Source organism: Wolffia australiana, chromosome 8 (genome assembly GCF_029677425.1).
Source record: "Wolffia australiana isolate 7733 chromosome 8, ASM2967742v1".
Classification (NCBI taxonomy): Eukaryota; Viridiplantae; Streptophyta; class Magnoliopsida; order Alismatales; family Araceae; genus Wolffia; species Wolffia australiana.
This window is the reverse complement of record NC_135842.1, coordinates 6338100-6355593: the sequence shown is the minus strand read 5'-3', so window position 1 is coordinate 6355593 and position 17494 is coordinate 6338100. Positions and strand designations below refer to the sequence as shown.

General features: G+C 40.9%; 1 protein-coding gene across 3 annotated transcripts; it reads left to right on the top strand.

The window, feature by feature from the left end:
* Positions 1-893: 893 nt before the first annotated feature.
* Positions 894-3726, top strand: LOC144706522 (Ribosomal L18p/L5e family protein). Of its 3 annotated transcripts, none has more exons than XM_078579522.1 (3): positions 894-1049; positions 1678-1806; positions 3167-3726. In XM_078579522.1, exons 2-3 carry the CDS (start codon positions 1702-1704, stop codon positions 3626-3628), a joined length of 567 nt encoding a protein of 188 aa, XP_078435648.1. In that variant the 5' UTR covers positions 894-1049; positions 1678-1701; the 3' UTR covers positions 3629-3726. The 3 variants fall into 3 exon arrangements, with proteins under 3 accessions (XP_078435648.1, XP_078435649.1, XP_078435647.1); XM_078579523.1 differs by having other exon boundaries at positions 905-1049; positions 1664-1806; XM_078579521.1 differs by lacking the exon at positions 894-1049 and having other exon boundaries at positions 2002-3726.
* The last annotated feature ends 13768 nt before the right edge of the window (positions 3727-17494 follow it).

The window sequence follows — 17494 nt, the reverse complement described above, 5'->3', positions numbered from 1 at the left end:
ACATGCTGGTGATCGGGCGGATGCATCTAGATGCTCTACACTTGAGGAGGTCAATATTTCTTCTTGATGAATCAATAAATAAGGATCCATTCTGTCCACATATGATTTGATCATCTGGTTTTTATTCTTGTTATGATTTGGTTTTAAGCCTTCCACCGAAAGAATTGTTTAAGTTTTATCTCATTCATGGCCTAGGACCCAGCGGTCATTATATCTAGAAATTCGACATAACTTAAGTTTGCTATGATGGGACAGAGAGGCTAAGGTTGTGTCTATTACTTGCAAATTTGAGAAAACAATGACTGTCAAAGTAAACACATCGATAATAATGGAAATCATTATAAATAAGTAACAATGAATTAAGAAACTATTACTTCTCAACGCGTATTCTGAATTGTGGATTAAAGAAAACAATGACTGTCAAAGTAAACACATCGATAATAATTGCAAATCATTATAAATAAGTAACAATGAATTAAGAAACTATTACTTCTTAACGCATATTCCGAATTGTGGATTATAAAAATATCACTGACACCCAGGGATACAATCTCTTACAGACATATGATAAAGTTATGAACTATAAATCTCTCCCTATCTAGTCATAATAATACTTCACATTCTTGTGACTCAAAAACTTCGCTTTCTTTATCAAGTGATCCAAACTTACAAGCTTACTAATCGGAACACTATAAATTTACCCACATCATTTTATGTTTCCATGCTCCACTAAATGCGCCATATGTCAAACTTCTTGTCGCATGAAAAGAAATGTATATTATTCTCTGGAACCAGATGAACTGTGATAAAATTTAGAGTTTTTAGTTGTCGAAATTAGTGATTAATTAAGGGGACACTCATTTAATTCATCAAACCCTTAAGATTTGTTCATTTTGTACACTGCCAGTTTTGATTCGAAGTTGTGTATAAACACCCAAAATTACGAGCTTCCTTCTACTCACGGTAGGGAGAGCGAGCTCGAGTCCGAGAGTTCTTCATCACTCTCGCTAGCGTCATCGACAGTGCATCATTCTCACCGTTCTTACTCAGTATGTTGTTCTTAACCTCTTCTTTCTGTGCCTCCCTCGACGACAATCTTTCCTTTCTTTCATTTTTCCCATTTTTTATGAAAGATCATTACTCCGATCAATCGTCTCTCGGGCCATGATTGTCGATAATTAATCGAAATATCTCGTTCTGTTGCAAAGTTTATTATGCTTGAATTGGCGGTAGTCGTTCTTCCTATTCATACTTTTTTCGAACCTATGATTTTTGAAAATCAAATGGAGTCTTTGACTCTTTGACGTAAAAAATTCCGACTTTTTGAATGGGGTCACCTTTGTGAACGATGAGGTTTCACATCAATCAACCGAAAATTTTATTTATGCTGCGAAACTTACCCGTGTTTTAAATGGAGCCGGTTCCTTTGCCGTTCTAATGCTTAATATTTTCAGATTCTAATTGAGGGTTAAACGTGTTGCTAACTTTATTCAGTTGGATTTGTATGTTAAGTCTTATCAAATAATGGTATATAATTGACAATTTCATATTCATTTGTCTAAACCGTATTGTTGATCATCAGGTATTTGTTTCTTTGGCTGCTTAAATAAGTTGCATCTGTTGCTTAATGGATTGAATTTCTTTGATTCTTTCCTTGATGAAGGATAATTTGCGCAGGTTCTGGGGTACATTTAAGGTATAATGTTAAGGAAATTATTACCAAGCCTATGGCAAAGTGGAGCAACTGCTTTGGAGAACAGAAATATCATATTTTCTTGCTGCTCGAGGAGTTTCCACAGTAGCCGGGTACTAATAGACTTTTTTTATTTTGATTATTTCTTAATATCTGGCTTTTCTCATCCAAATTGACAAAATGCGTTTTAATTTGTCATAAACCCTAACCAATATATTCTTTTCTGTTCGTTGAACTTAGATACCATATCATTTTTTGAAAACGGATTCCCAATTTACGAAATTAGGTTGAAGGTTAAATATTGACAGGAAACTGGGGAAATTATCTGGAATGCCAACTATGAAAATTATGAAACGATGAAAATTTTCATTGGATAACTTTCATGAAAATTGAGGATTGAAGACTGTCATGAAACTGCGGCATCGGTGGCGGGGGATTTCCATGAAACTGTGTACTTCAATTATAATTGTAAAAAAGGTCAAGATTGAAATGAAACTTTTTAGTTATTAATGGTACAAAAATCTTACATGGAATGTCATTCAATCTCACTGTACCGGTCCAAACATCCGGACTTTTTCAAATTATCTCAAGATCGATCATGTAGGTGGTGGCCATGGGATTACTGATGGCAAAATTTTCATGGAATCGCCTATTCAGTTTTCACATCAATCTTCTTCTCGCGCTCTGATTCCAAGAATAAATCAACACAAAGACTTGTAGTCTTTTCAATCGAAAGTGTCCATTCTCATCAATCTTCTTCTCGAGTTTTGATTCCAAGAGAATTTCTAAACAAAGATGAGTAATCTTCCATCCAATCGAAATTCTCCAAAACTTTCATGAACTCGACTGGTCAAAATTTCTTCAGATTCTTCAGTTTTGACATCAATCTTCTTCTCGCGTTTTGTTTCGAAGAAAAATTGTAAACAAAGGCTGGTAGTCTTCCTTTAGATCGACAATCTCCATTCTCAACAATCTTTTTCTCAAGTTTTGATTCCAAGAGAATTTCTAAACAAAGACTGGTACTCTTCCATCCAATCGAAATTCTCCAAAACTTTCATGAACTCGACTGATCAAAATTTCCTCCTCCAGATTCTTCAATTTTCACATCAATCTTCTTCTCGCGCTCTGATTCCAAGAAAAATTCTACTCGGAGACTGCTATGGTAGTCTTCCTTTCAATCCACAGTCTCCATTCTCATCAATCTTCTTCTTGAGTATTGATTCCAAGAAAATTTATAAACAAAGACGGGTACTCTTCCATCCAATCGAAAATCTCCAAAACTTCCACGAACTCGACAGATCAAAATTTCCACAGATTCTTCAGATGTTCACCAGATCGAGACTTTCATGGAATTCCTTCCTCTCCCCGATTCCGCGAAAATCATTTTTCTACACAGAGTTCTCTCCTTCCAAAATCAATTTCGAAACAATCCCAGAAATCCAAAATCGCTCCTTGATCCCATCAAACCCGCAGGCAACGGCGGCTCCGCCGAGGAGCTTCTTCGGGGTGGAGGACTTCGTGGACGAGGACAACAGCCGGCCATACACGTACACAAAGGAGAAGAAACCGCGGAATCCGGAGAACAGGAAGCACGTATCGTTCAAGCAGAGGACGATCGCGTACATGGAGCCGTTCTCGCTGGACGTGTTCATCTCAAAGAGGTTCGTGTCGGCGTCGATCACGCACAGAGTGACGAGCAAGCAGGTGGCGGTGGCGGGGACGAATTCCAAGGACATCAAGGCAGTGTTACAGTCGAGATCGGACATCCCAGCATGCATCGCGGTGGGGAGAATTCTGGCCGATCGGGCGCGTGAGGCGGACGTTTATACGGCGACGTACACTCCACGGGAGCGCGACAAGTTCGAGGGGAAGATCCGCGCCGTTGTGCAGTCGCTCATCGACAACGGCATCGATGTGAAGGTTTACCTCGATTGATCCCTGGTTTGATTTGAACGTCCATGTCCAGGCCTTCTTCCTCGACTGATCCCTGGTTTGACCATCCATTTCAAGGCCTTCTTCCTTCTTCTTTTTCTTCCTTCTTTTTTCCCTTCTTTTTTTTCCTTCTTTCTCCTTCTTTTTCTTCTTCCTTCCTTCTTTCTTCTTCTTCTTCTTCTTCCTTCTTCCTTTTTCTTCTTCCTTCTTCTTCTTTTTCTTCTTCTTCCTTCTTCCTTCTTCCTTCTTTCTCCTTCTTCCTTCTTCTTCTTCTTCCTTCTTCTTCTTCCTTCTTCCTTCTTCCTTCTTCTTCTTCCTTCTTCTTCTTCCTTCTTCTTCTTCCTTCTTTCTTCTTCTTCTTCTTCTTCTTCTTCTTCTTCCTTCTTCATCATCATCTTCCTTCTTCCTTCCTTCTTCTTCTTCATCTTCCTTCTTCCTTCCTTCTTATTCTTCTTCTTCATCATCTTCCTTCTTCCTTCCTTCCTTCTTCTTCTTCTTCTTCATCATCTTCCTTCTTCCTTCCTTCCTTCTTCTTCTTCATCATCTTCCTTCTTCCTTCCTTCTTCTTCTTCTTCTTCATCATCTTCCTTCTTCCTACCTTCTTCTTCTTCTTCTTCTTCATCTTCCTTCTTCCTTCCTTCCTTCTTCCTTCCTTCTTCTTCTTCTTCATCATCATCTTCCTTCTTCCTTCCTTCCTTCTTCTTCTTCTTCTTCATCATCTTCCTTCTTCCTTCCTTCTTCTTCTTCATCATCTTCCTTCTTCCTTCCTTCTTCTTCTTCTTCTTCATCATCTTCCTTCTTCCTACCTTCTTCTTCTTCTTCTTCTTCATCTTCCTTCTTCCTTCCTTCCTTCTTCCTTCCTTCTTCTTCTTCTTCATCATCATCTTCCTTCTTCCTTCCTTCCTTCTTCTTCTTCATCATCTTCCTTCTTCCTTCCTTCTTCTTCTTCTTCTTCATCATCTTCCTTCTTCCTACCTTCTTCTTCTTCTTCTTCTTCATCTTCCTTCTTCCTTCCTTCTTCTTCTTCTTCTTCTTCTTCTTCTGCTTCTTCTTCCTTCTTCTTCATTTTCTTCCTTCTTCCTCCTCCTCCTCCTCCTCCTTTGTATAAATCTTAGTCGTTTCTAGAAAGAGGTAGCCAGGTTTGCTTATTCAATGAACTTCTTGGTGACTACATCTAGGGGTTGGCCAGGTCAACAAAAGATATATGTTTAACAACATATCCTCTGCGAGGAAGACTAGAGATAAGGTTCTCAAATCATGACAAATGAGCTAGTGGTCAAGGGCATGAATGGGTGGGTGCTGACGCTAGATGGGAAGGGTTAGGAGAGAGAGCCGAAGAAGTAGACAGATCTACAAGGGGAGGAAAGCCAAGAGGTGGTGACAAAGATGCCTGGGATAGTAGGGATGAAGAAGAAAAAATGGATGTCTCATGAAAGGTAATTCCAATGAGGTCACATGGAAATGGGCATTAGGAAAATATATTCGATAACCCTTTTGAATGTATGAATAAACGACAAAGATGTCTTTGAGGGCAAAGGGAACAAGTTTGGGGAGAGAAGGGGAATGAAAGATCATGGACAAAGGTTGTGCAGTGTCTCAAGTGGGTAAGGCATAGAGTAAAACTGTGGAAAAAGAGGATGGAGGGAAATGGCAGCAGCAAGGAGAGAGAGACAATTTTGAAGATATGTGGCACTCATCATGGCACATGACCAGAGGTAATGATGAACATTCATCTCAATCAGAAGGCTGCCAACGATGTAATAATGCTGTTTGTGTTTGGAGACATCCTTCTGTCGAGAGGTATAGGGACCCATGGTCTGATGGACGATGCCACTATCTGAGCAAAGAGAACGAAGGGAATCCTGAACAAGTTCAAGAGAATTGTCCCTGTAATGGATTTTAAGGGTGGTGGAATGTTGAGTAAGGATCTCGGCGATGAACTGGAATGGAGAAAAAGACTCAAGAAATATCACAAAGAAGGTAAACTTAACACGCTTGGGTCTTAACATCAACATAGGTATTATAATATAGATGTCTTGAGGTAAAGGAAACCCAAGAAGGAGAAAAAACATCCAAATGAATGAGGTCAAAGGGGCTCGAGGGAAGACCATCATGACTTGGATAAGAGGAACAATGTTGCTCGTTAAGTTGATAACACAAATCAAATTCATTGAGATAAATCCTAATAGAAATATAAGTGGCTAGCAAGCTAATCACTTGTTCCACACCTCATTCAATGTTCATTAATACAACAATTTTATCATATTTCACATAGGATGCTTATAATGAAGTCCATGAATATATGATATAACATAGTGAATTATGATGATATCATAATACAGAGATCACTAGTCTTCAAGCATGCGTTATAAATATTCATATTCTAAAGATACTCAATAAGGACATTGATGTATCCATATAGAATGTCACTATATTGATGAGTATAGCCAATCCCATAGCCATTAGTGTTGAAATACTAATGATAGATAGTGGATCTTCTTTAATAGAAAGAATTCACTGGCTTGATCTACACTAATCCCTAAATGGTATTATATCAAATTGTTAATCAACTTGATTCATACCATTATTGTGAAAGTGGTCCTTCTACCTAAGATACCAAATATGTATTGTGGATGGGCAATAGTACTTTGACTATGACATACAAGTTCTTATTCACAGAATTCAAACAATCTTATCTCGGGTGCATCAAGAACTTGACGAAGAGGATTAAGTTGTCGAGATGACATTTTTCACCCTTGGAATAAGAGGAGAAATCTCAATAAAGATGATCGGATGAAATCTGCTGCCAAGGTATTAGAATACCAAATAATAGTTCTTCGATGATTTTTGAACACATTAGTACTAACTAATGACATATTAGAATTTGACAGGTTACCATAACTTAATTCATCCTAGGAGTCTCAAGTAGATGAGGAACCATATGTACATCATAACCAATGTCAAAAATGTTTTATGAGTGAGTTAATACACTCCTTCGTATCTTCTAGAGTATGAGGTGTATACTGGCACTTCCCTAGTTGGAAACTCAACCGATAGGTTTGGCTAAATCAATTTGTGATTAATTAATCTATATATTGATATATACAATTGATTTTTAAATAAAATAAAGTTTATTGGGAAATTGAGTCATTAACTAGACTGATACATAGGCCTACAAGGTCACATGCAAATGACCTTCTTGACGTTAGAAGACACACTTTAAATTTAGGGATTTTAATGATAAATTGTCACTTATCCCTGAAAGGAATTAATAGATACCAGAATTCTTTAGGTGCCCCACCCGTCTCCCCTTAGCTCTTATCCACTAACTATGAGAATAGTGATGGAAATATATGTGGCCAGTAAGCCAATCGCACATTCCATATCTCATTCCATGTTCATTGATAGAATATATTCATTATAGTGCACATGTGACACTTATAATGAAGTCCATGTATATATGATCATACTTAGTGATCTATGATGAGATCATAGTACAGAGATTTATGGGGAAGTGTTCTACATATTCTTATTTGAAGGATATTCAAGAAGGACATTGAAGTATCCTAATAGAAAAATACTATCTAACCTCACTCATATGATGGGTATGGCAGGTAAAGTAGCGATAAGTGTAGAGACACTAAAGATAGATAGTGGGTGGTTTTTAGTGGAAAGAATTCACTAAATTGATCTGTATGAATCCCTGAATGGCACTACATCGACCTGTCAATCAGGTTGATTCACGTCATGGTTGTGTAAGTGGTCCTTAGACCTGACACACCAAAAATATCGTGTGGATGTACAATTATACTTTGACTATGACCTACGAGTCTCTATCAAGAAGTTCACGAATAAGATGATTGAGTGGTCAAGATGGCATTGTCCATACTTGATATAAGAGGAGACAACTCAAGGATGATGATGCGATGAAGTCCTTGGCCAAGTTAGTATAATATCGTAGAAGAGTTATCCGATGATTTCTTAACGGATTAGTATTAATTGGGATGACCGATTAGGGTTTGACAGTTGACCATACACTAAGTCTTTCCAGGAGTGTTAAGTGGCTAAGGGATTATATGTACACGATAACCAATGACGAAGAGGTTCCATGAGTGAGTCGACACACACTCCTTTGTAGCTTCTAGAACATGAGGTGTAGCTTGGCAACCCACGTGTTGGAGACTCAACCTATCGATTGGGTTAAATCGATCTAACTTTAATCAATCTATATGATGATATAGTTAATTAATTTGTAAGGCCAAAAAAGGTTATTGGGTCACTCGAGTCGTTAACTAGACTGATACATGGGCCTAGAGGGTCACACGCAAATGGTCTTTTGACGTTGAAAGATATACTTAAGTTTTGGGGGTTTTTGTGAAAAGTACCCACTTAGTATAAATTGGAGAAGGCCCAAACAAAAGTCACCCAATACAATTATTCAGGGGCCTTCCCCTTCTTTGACCTTCCCCACACCTCTTCTCAACTTGTGATGCAATTGGGACAGTATAACAACAACGATAGAGTGTAGACAAGGCTTATGAATGAGAAAGAGGAGATCCAACGTGCCGAGTGCCTCTTGAATATTTATAGAGCCTGCACACATAAGTAGCTCCTCACGACTTGTTCGAGGATGACATGAATCATGGATGCAATCCGTGCCAAGGTGATTCGTTTCATGATTTGAATGATGCCGTTTGATTCCATTATGAGTCTTCAATTGCATGGAATGATCGTGTTCATCCATGTCAAGGCTTGTAGAACCCTATAATTAGATGGCATCACAATGAATATGCCTAAAAGTTCATCAACGAGACATGATTTACCATGATGGCGTGATTATGGTGGAGTAATATGGGGCTTGTCAAGATGAAGGAGAGATTCAATGTGGCGAGGATCATGTGGATACATTTACAAGCTTGACTCATGAACATCTCAATCCATCTTGCTCTAGGAATCAAGGAATGGTGTGTCTGATCTATGCATAAGTTTGTGAATGATGTTACTTGTTTGTTCACATTCTTTTGTTATAAAAATCATTTGGGTTTCATCTCAGTCAAGAATCTATAACCAAAACATACAAGGTAATGTTTTTTTAAGTTTAGAAAAATAATGATGGCCTAAATGCCAATGCTATAAAAGTGAAGAAGAAGCAGTTTATGTAAGAAGAGCACCCAAACACCATCTGGAGGTTTGTCCAGCTCAAGTTTCTAGAGACTGCAAACATTCTTAAACCCTAAACCAATCCTTCATTTGTTGTGCAGATCCTAGAAATTATAATGAAAAAAATGTGATGGAACACTATAAAGTGTAGGTGATAACACTAATGGACAGAATATTGCCAAGAAAATCAAGAATGTAAAGAATACATCCTAAGAGAAGGGTAGGGTCATAGTAGTGGTACCATGGCCTTTGAATGGGAAAGTCCAACAATGAACTATAGTTATTGGGGGATATGTGGTTGTGGGATGAAGGGAAGAAAACATGGAGGGAGTACTGATCAACAAGTGCATGTAGCCCAACCAATGACTCAAGAATATGAAGAGGAAAAAACAACATGTAGCGGAGGCTGTATATGATGGATCCATTATAGATTTCTCCAAAGCTTCATACTCCACTGACATAAGGTTCACCCAAATCATCAGAGATGGCCCCAAAGGTGGCAGAGAGGGGATCAATGGTGTCATACCAAGAGCACCACTTGAGCCCATTCTGGTTTGCCAAATTTCTTCAAACACCTGGTAGACAAGTGCGTAGGTTTTAAAAAATTAGGACATGGGAGGAGTAATGACCTTTTCCATGTAGAGCTCCTACCACCATTAGGCTTTGAGGCACGGCAATCCCACTGTCAAAGGAATAGATACAAGATAACTAGAGGTGCTGGTGCTTTAGAACTCGATCACTAAAGAGTACATGGACACAAATTTGAGAGGAGATGTGAAATGAAGACCAATGAGATATATGTTAATATGAAAATCTTGACGATAGCATTTGAGAGTCTGAAGATTAGTAAACTATCGCTGATTGTCATGCGGTCAAATCTAAGCTAAGAACAATGCTCAGATCGAATGCATGGCAGCCTCAACGCTTGGGCGGGAGCATTAAGCAGCCTTCACTTGTGCAATGCAAGTCTTTTTGCACATCTTTAGATTACTCAGAGGTTAAGGAGAGAAGGTAGGGCTAGGCCCTTAAGCATTAAAGGGATATTGCATTAAAATAAACAAGATTACACCAGAGGTCATAGCCATTACAAGGGGAAAAAGGAGGGATGATATTGAAGTAACAAGACAAGGTGCAAAGCGCGCAGTTGGGTTGTGGTGCTCTTGTGCCTTAAGGCCCGTACCCTGCGAGTGCCTATGGGCACTGTCGTTGCAAGCATTCTCCTGGGCTGGGAGCCCCACGCCCATGGGTTATGGCCCTCGACGCATCCACCAGTCAGGTGTATCACATGCCCTAACTTCCATTTGTCACAACCTTGTGCTTGATGCTAGCTTTGATACTCCGCACACCACTAGCACCCGTGCTGACATCTCTACAACTTTGGTCCACCTTGGTGCCACTGTGCTCACCGATGTGGCCGCCGCAGTACTACCTGTAGGGATGTCCTGCGCCTCACAGTCTTCTCGGCGCTCTATATGCCATGACTTAGTCTCCTAGTGGAATACCTCCCACGCCGTGCCCCCGCGTGTGATGTGTATCGCTCACGTATACTTAGCAGCCTATGCGTGCAGCGTCTGTAGGCCATGCCTGTCCTGATCTACCACGCTTGTGTGCTGACGAGCACGAGCATCTGTTGGGCCTTGGTTCATAAAGATTAAGGTCGGACATCACCACCCCTAATGCATGTGGTATCCATGCTATAAACTCAGTCTCGAATCCTGAGTCCACATATGTAGACATATCCTCTACAGTTAGCATGCAAGCCTCCGCGCAGGGATACCACCTACTTTGGGGGCTTACACTAATAGATAGATATATATATATATGTCTTGGTCAAATAGAGTTGCCTAAAGTGACCTTAAAGAGAGATGTCACATTTCTTGCAGGTGAGGAGGGATTTGAAGAGCTCCATTGACGGAGAAATGTTAGTCTAGTTGGCATACATTATCTCCAATATTAGGCATAGTTTTCTGAGCCAGCTTGCAGTTAGCGAGGGGTTTAGTATTAGACTACTCAATGCCTTGAAGCACCCATGTGATAACCATTGTTGTAAATTTAATTTGCCTAAATAAAAGATACTTTTTAATGCATGTGTAGTTAGAGTGATGTTGTATCCACATGGACTGGCCTTGAGAGATTGGTCTAATAGTTGAGTTAGGGTTAGGGAAAACATGATGATTTATAAGGATAATAAAATAAGTTAGCTGTATAGTAGAGTAAGAGAAGTGATAAGGTGATGTAAGGAAGATAGTGAAAATGTGGAAGATAAGTAGTAAGTGGAAACACATAGTTAGGGTAATGGAGAAATTAGGATTATATATAATAATTAGAGTTATAGAGTAGGGACAGAGAGAGGTAATATGCTTATATTATTATTGTTGTTAGGACTAATATTTTTATAGAGATTAAACGGTAGTGACAAAGTGGGAGAATGATATTTATAATATTATACTAAAGTAAGATATTAAGAGAGATAGTGGAAGAATTATTTTTATATTTTAAGTTAATATATAAGAGTAATAAGCTTGAGAGATATTAGTAAGGATAATATGCTTAGTAGGATATATACTTAGTATGATGATTTATTTTAAATGATATTTGGGTGCTATGTATGATAGGATAGATAGATATAGGGATATTAAAATTTACGAAGTCAGTGGATACATATATTTATTTCAAGTGGAAGATAAGTGATGGCGCACACCATCCTGACAAGTCGAAGGCATCATCCGAGCCACCGTCACCGTCGTCGACTGCCTGCCGTCGCGTCCAGCTGGCCGACACGCCAAGGCTCCAACGAAGACATCCGACGTCGACAGTCGGGTGAATTATGCTAATTTTTATTGTGTTTTGATTTCTCTCGTCTTCTTCGTTAGTTGCATTTTGTGCTTTCAGACTCGTCGAGTCGCCTTCATCGCTGCGTGATGTGTCTGTTGTTTTGTCCGTGTGTCTTTGTCGTCATGTTGGGAGGGGCTCTTAGCCATTTGGACCCCTTCCCTTTCCCCCCTTTCTTTTTATGTTTATTTTCCTTTATTTTTGTAATGGGGGCCCATTATATAAGGGCCCCCTTAATGGACTTCAACTTCCCCCTTATGGGTCCTCCTAGGGCCCATTAACCATCCCTTATAAAGGAAGAGGGGCGCCCTAGGGGAGCCTCAGATAAGGAATTCATATCGTGAGTGTTTTGTTTGTTTTCTTGGTCTCACCCTCTTGAAAGAAAGAAGAGAGAGGAATGAGGAGAGGAGGAGGGTCCACGAAGGTTGAAGAGGATAGCCGCGAGAAAACCAAGTCACCAATAGAGCTGGTTGTGACTCTCGCTGACCCTTAGGGTGGCCCCTGTACCCCGCGATGCACCGGTGGACCGTTCATTTACCAACGATGACCCCGTTTGCACGCCACGAGCTTGCGGTGCCATTGGGAAGATCAGGGGCTCCCAATTTCGGGAACCCGTTGTACGTGCGACCTGCTCACGGGGCACCCTACCCCTCAGCTAGTCTTTATTCTGTGATCTTCTAGCGGATTGACTTCGACCTGGGTCGAGGTGCCAATTGTGACCGTGCGAAGACCAGCTTCCGCTGTGCCTAATTGATTGTGCGGAGGTCAATTCGCCCCAGATCGGCCCCTTGACAACATCGTTTGGGCGCTACAACGCCCGATCCATCGTGAAACTTGGTCGTGTGCCTTCACGGGAAGATTGGTTAGCCTACCATCGTCTGACCATCGGAGTGCTATTTGGGAACTGTCGATCGGTCAACGCCCCATTCTGCTGACTCGGGCCACGGTCCTCCCTCCTGCCATAATTTCCCCACCGAGCCGACGTGAACCACGCCGAGCCACCGGGGGCTTTACGGAGAACCCATTCAACCTTGGTATTGCCCCCTACACTAACCGTCGATGGGTCTGACTGAGTCACTTTGCGCACTGCCTGCGCGCCTACCGATCGTGCGCTCGCACCAAAAAACATTAACCCATTCAGAAGCCTATTTTATTTCCTTTGAATATTGAATTACCCTGCACCAAAAAACATCATTCAAACTCCTTTGGATCAGTTTAATGTTGGGAAAAAAACCCCCTTAAAATAATGCTTAAAAATTGCTTAAATTGCTTCACGGAGCGAAATATCTCCCTTGCTTTTGGATTGAACTTTTAGAGAGAGAGGAGGAGAGTTTGAAATTAGGGCTGAAGCTCTATTTATGGTGTTATAATTAAAATGTTATACCGGTAATGCATCAAGAGTTCAACAGTCTTATGAATTTATTATGATTAGACAATATGAAAACATAATTATCTTAACTTTGAATTTTGTATTTACTATTTTTCCATAAGTTCAAAAATACCTCTCAAGTGCTAAGAGTAAAAACTAGCTGTTAGGCCAACAAAATCTGCTTTAAAAAATATGTAAATTTCAGGTATGTTTACTACATCATTTAAATCAAGATATCACCATAGGATACTTTCAGTTATCTTCCTGTATTTTATCTTCATTAAATCATCAATAAATTTGGCCTTAGATACCCAAAGGTAGTGATCAGGAACTTGAAAAAATAATTAAACCAATGAAATGGGGTCAAATCCACATGATTCTTTCTACAATGTTAGAGCATATGTTTATCTTCATTTCATAGAAAATTGAATTCCTAAATTACTGATTTGGCTTGTTCACCATATGGTCAGCCTTTTAATATAATGAAGGGTATCATTTGGTCTTCACTTACTACAAGTCAACTAGTTAACTGAGGAATTATTGTGCTTGATGTCAATCCCTATTAAGGCATGCATTACTTTGAAAGTTCTTCAAAACACATTATATAAATTTACTAAAATTCTTTAAAGGCTTAATCTTCAGCATGAATTGTAAGTTCATCTTCTATGAGTATGATATCATTAAAGGATGCCAAAAATGGCGTTAAAATATGTAGGATTTCATACAGCAAATTGGATTCATCATTGAGACTGAAGACAATGGAGGACCATTTGTTAAGTGTTGTAGTACGGTATGGGTAGAGGAGAGTATTAAAGCATGAAGCCCATAAGCCATATTTATGTCTATTGAAGACATACTAGTTAAGGGAGTTGAGTAGTAATGGGATCTCATGGTATGGGGAGACTTAGAAATGGAAGTACCTTTATGGGGAGAGGAGCGCCTTGTGCAAATCCAAGGAGATAGGATGACACACTTGACGAATCCATGGAAGAAAGCTAGAGATGACATAGTAACATGTTGATCATGTCGTAGCAGCATAGTGACAAGAGAGTGCAGTAAAGCTATGGCGTGAAGATGCAAGGCCAATGGTGTAGCGAAGTGATATCGTATGTGTGGCGGGGCGTCAGAACGGTTGGGGATAGGCACTTCAGCAAGGCTGTGTATTGAGGCATGAAAAGGCAGCGTGGTAGCACGGTGGCACTGCTGCAGGGAGGCATAGTTTTACACACAGTGCACCATAATCCAAGATTGAGACACAGGATGGTTTGGGTTGACTTTTGCCATGTCCCATGTTCCATTGTTTTGAGGCTCTTTGAACCATTCCATCCTAATCATTCGATCCCAAATCCTTTCATCCAACAGATTTCCCATTGAGGGACCATCCCGTCGGATGTTCAGGATGGTAAAAATATGTCACTATTATGAATCTGAAGTCAGACATCTCACTTTTGAGGGAGAATGCTTGGCTCCCGCTAGTGATGTTCAACGTCGTCGGAGACGTCATCCGGTTGGGCATTGAGACAATGCTCTGATACCAAAATGATGATGGACATCGTTGGAGACGTCGTCCGGTCGGGTATCGAGATGATGCTCTGATACTAAAATGATGGCGAACGTCGTCAAAGACGTCGTCTGGTCGGGTATCGAGACGATGCTCTGATACCAAGATGAGGTAAGACATCTTCAGAGACATTGTTCGACAGATAATTTCCTAACGGGATGTAACTATGTGCCACGATGAACCCTAGGTGGACATACGTGCAGGCCCTGACTCATGGGATTCGCTGAGCTCTAAGCTCTGTGGGTGGTGACCAGTGATGGTGACAATGGCCTTCTAACCCTCGTTGGAGTGACGATGGTGACGGTGGCGTCAAACGGAATAATTCCATTGACACTCACACGTTACGGACAAGCTCAACCTGTACTTGGGAATTCGCTCAAATCGTAGTTTTCTCGATATATTCTCTCACCTAAACTAACCCGATCACGATAGAGTTCAGTCAAAAGATATACTGAAAGACGTAATTTAACTGACGAGCAAGGGGAACGACGTACCTCGTCGGCGGTGTTGATCTTCGTCTGCGTCTTCATCGATGCAAGGGCCTGAGCGGGCAGGTGTGGTGGAGGCATGCCGGAGACGGGCAATGCATGGCCCGAAAGGCGGCGGAGGCACGCCATTGGAGCAGGTGTCAGAGGTCAGAGATGAGGAAGTGAGGGATGCGATAGTGGCCGTGCGCGGGGATCGGTGGACTGAGTGTCGCACAGGACAGGCGACGGCACGAGCGTGACGACCGTCGAGCAACAAGGAGAAACCAAACAATGTCACCGGCTGTCGAATGATAGTGTGAGAGTGTCCAACCTGAATGTGGTGCGCATGAATGATAGGATTGTGAGTAATCGATTGTAGGTGGCGGAGTGGCCAAGGGAAACGGTGCAAACGAGTCGGAGACTGGTTCAAGACGGCATGCACCAGGTGGCAAGGTGCCGCGCGTGAGCGCGATCGTGATGGGGTGCAGCAGGACTAGCACGAGCAACCCCGTTGAGGGTCAACATGAGCGTCAACCGCACTGCTTATACCAGCAATCACCACACCACGTCATGCGGGGTGTGCAACCACACGGTCGAACAATGGAGAAACTACAAGCAGTCAGAGCAGAGCAGTGGTCCTAGGGCATGCCAAGTGATAATCCAGTTCTGTTGACTCAGCGTAACAGGGAGACGATGGTGAAACCCGTGAGACATTATCCTGATGTGGTGACGATTGTCGGCCAATGCGCCATCATGAGAAGACTGAGGAGGGGGGGGGGGGGTGATGCACGATAGAGGATGCGAGTCGACGAACGGAGTGGCGTTCCTGCGCGCGTGGGTCGTCAGCGAGGGCGCACAGACGCAACCCGCCTAGCGGTGGAGGTACGCAGCGGTGAAGCCCACCTAATCTTCCCCTCAACTCTTTCTTCTCCTGCCCTCTTCTCTTTTCCTCCTCCTTTTTCCTCTTCTTCCTCTCCCCTCTTCTTCTTCTGTGAGATCTGAACACAAAATGTAACTTCCACAAATGCAAAACAGATTTAGATCTGTTCGGTGCCCATCATGGCCTTATATAGGGACATGATGGGCCCTTTACAAAGGGTCCAACAATGGACCCCTTTTTACAACACAAAGAAAATAAAACTATGGAAATTAAACGACGTGAAGATAAAACGAATGGTGTGAAATATGACGATACAGATGCAACACAATGAACATTGCGAATGTGACATGATGAATATAAACACATAAAAATGAATATACAAAAATGGGAAAAGCAACGAACACGATAAGCACGGACCGCCGAAAGACAAAATGTTGGAGTCGTGTGGATGTGCTTTACCTGGGGTATTTAAACCCAGGCATCTTTACTGTCACCTTGGCATGCCGGTCGGGCTGGACGTAGACCGGCAAGGCTGTTTGACGATGAGGGTAGCTCTGAAGACGTCTCCTGAGGGTTGGGCTGTGCGCTCCATCACCTAGGCTCTTACTCAACTTTCCCTCTTGGATGCTGCTCAACTCTCCCTCTCAGCTCCCGCTCAGCTCAACCTCTCACCCCTCTCTATTGTCACCCCTCTTTGGTCTCACCCCTCTCAGTGCCTAGAAGTCGACCACTCTGCTCTCTTCCCACTCAATGTCAGCTCAGGAATGTTGTTGCACTTGGAAGTCGTACCTTGCTTATGTGGTTTTTCAACCACTGTTTACTACTGCCATTTTTAGCAGCATCTATTATTTTTTAGGATGCCATGTATCAGAACCTATCATTTCTATCTAGCGGTTTAATCTTGTACAAATTCTATAAAATAAAATTAGGAGATTAATAATATAGGTGCATACCCTTGTGTCAAAATATAATTTCGGTCTCTATCGTTACTTGAGGACTGAAAGATAGAAGAAGATAAATTAAATAGGCCTGAGTATATATTAGGAGGAGAAACTTTTGCCTCAGAAAAAACACTTTAAATCATGAGGCAGATTGAATTTATGTGGGAAGTAGACTTATAAAGTTCAACAGTAATGGTTGGTTCACATTCATGTGGATCTTAGTTTCATTGTAGTCAACACCTTAGGTTTTGGGATTTGAGTTTACTAATGAGTAAATCTCTTGGTTAAAAATTTTTAATAAGCACAGAAATTTTATGCTATTTTTAACAACTGTATGCTGAATACTTTTATTTATTGCACATTTATCAACATAACTAGATGAATTTAATGGATTCAGACTCACTCAAGGACTTGACTATTTATTTCATGAGTCAGACACTCTAATAGTTTATAGTATATTAAATAATGTTTTGTTATGATCAATACTTTTTAGTTAAATGTTTATACAAGTGCACATAATTCATTTGTCTTATTTCCATATTGAGATGGTATTTCCATTGGATGTCTCCAAAATTACTTCACCATTTAAATGTGTATGAGTATATCAATGGATTAAAATATGTTCCTCAAATTAAATTCTCAGGGTCATACATAGTTTT

Bases quoted from the DNA above. Each gene is read 5' to 3' on its own strand.
- LOC144706522 (XM_078579521.1), top strand. From the start codon at position 2,750: ATGAACTCGACTGATCAAAATTTCCTCCTCCAGATTCTTCAATTTTCA.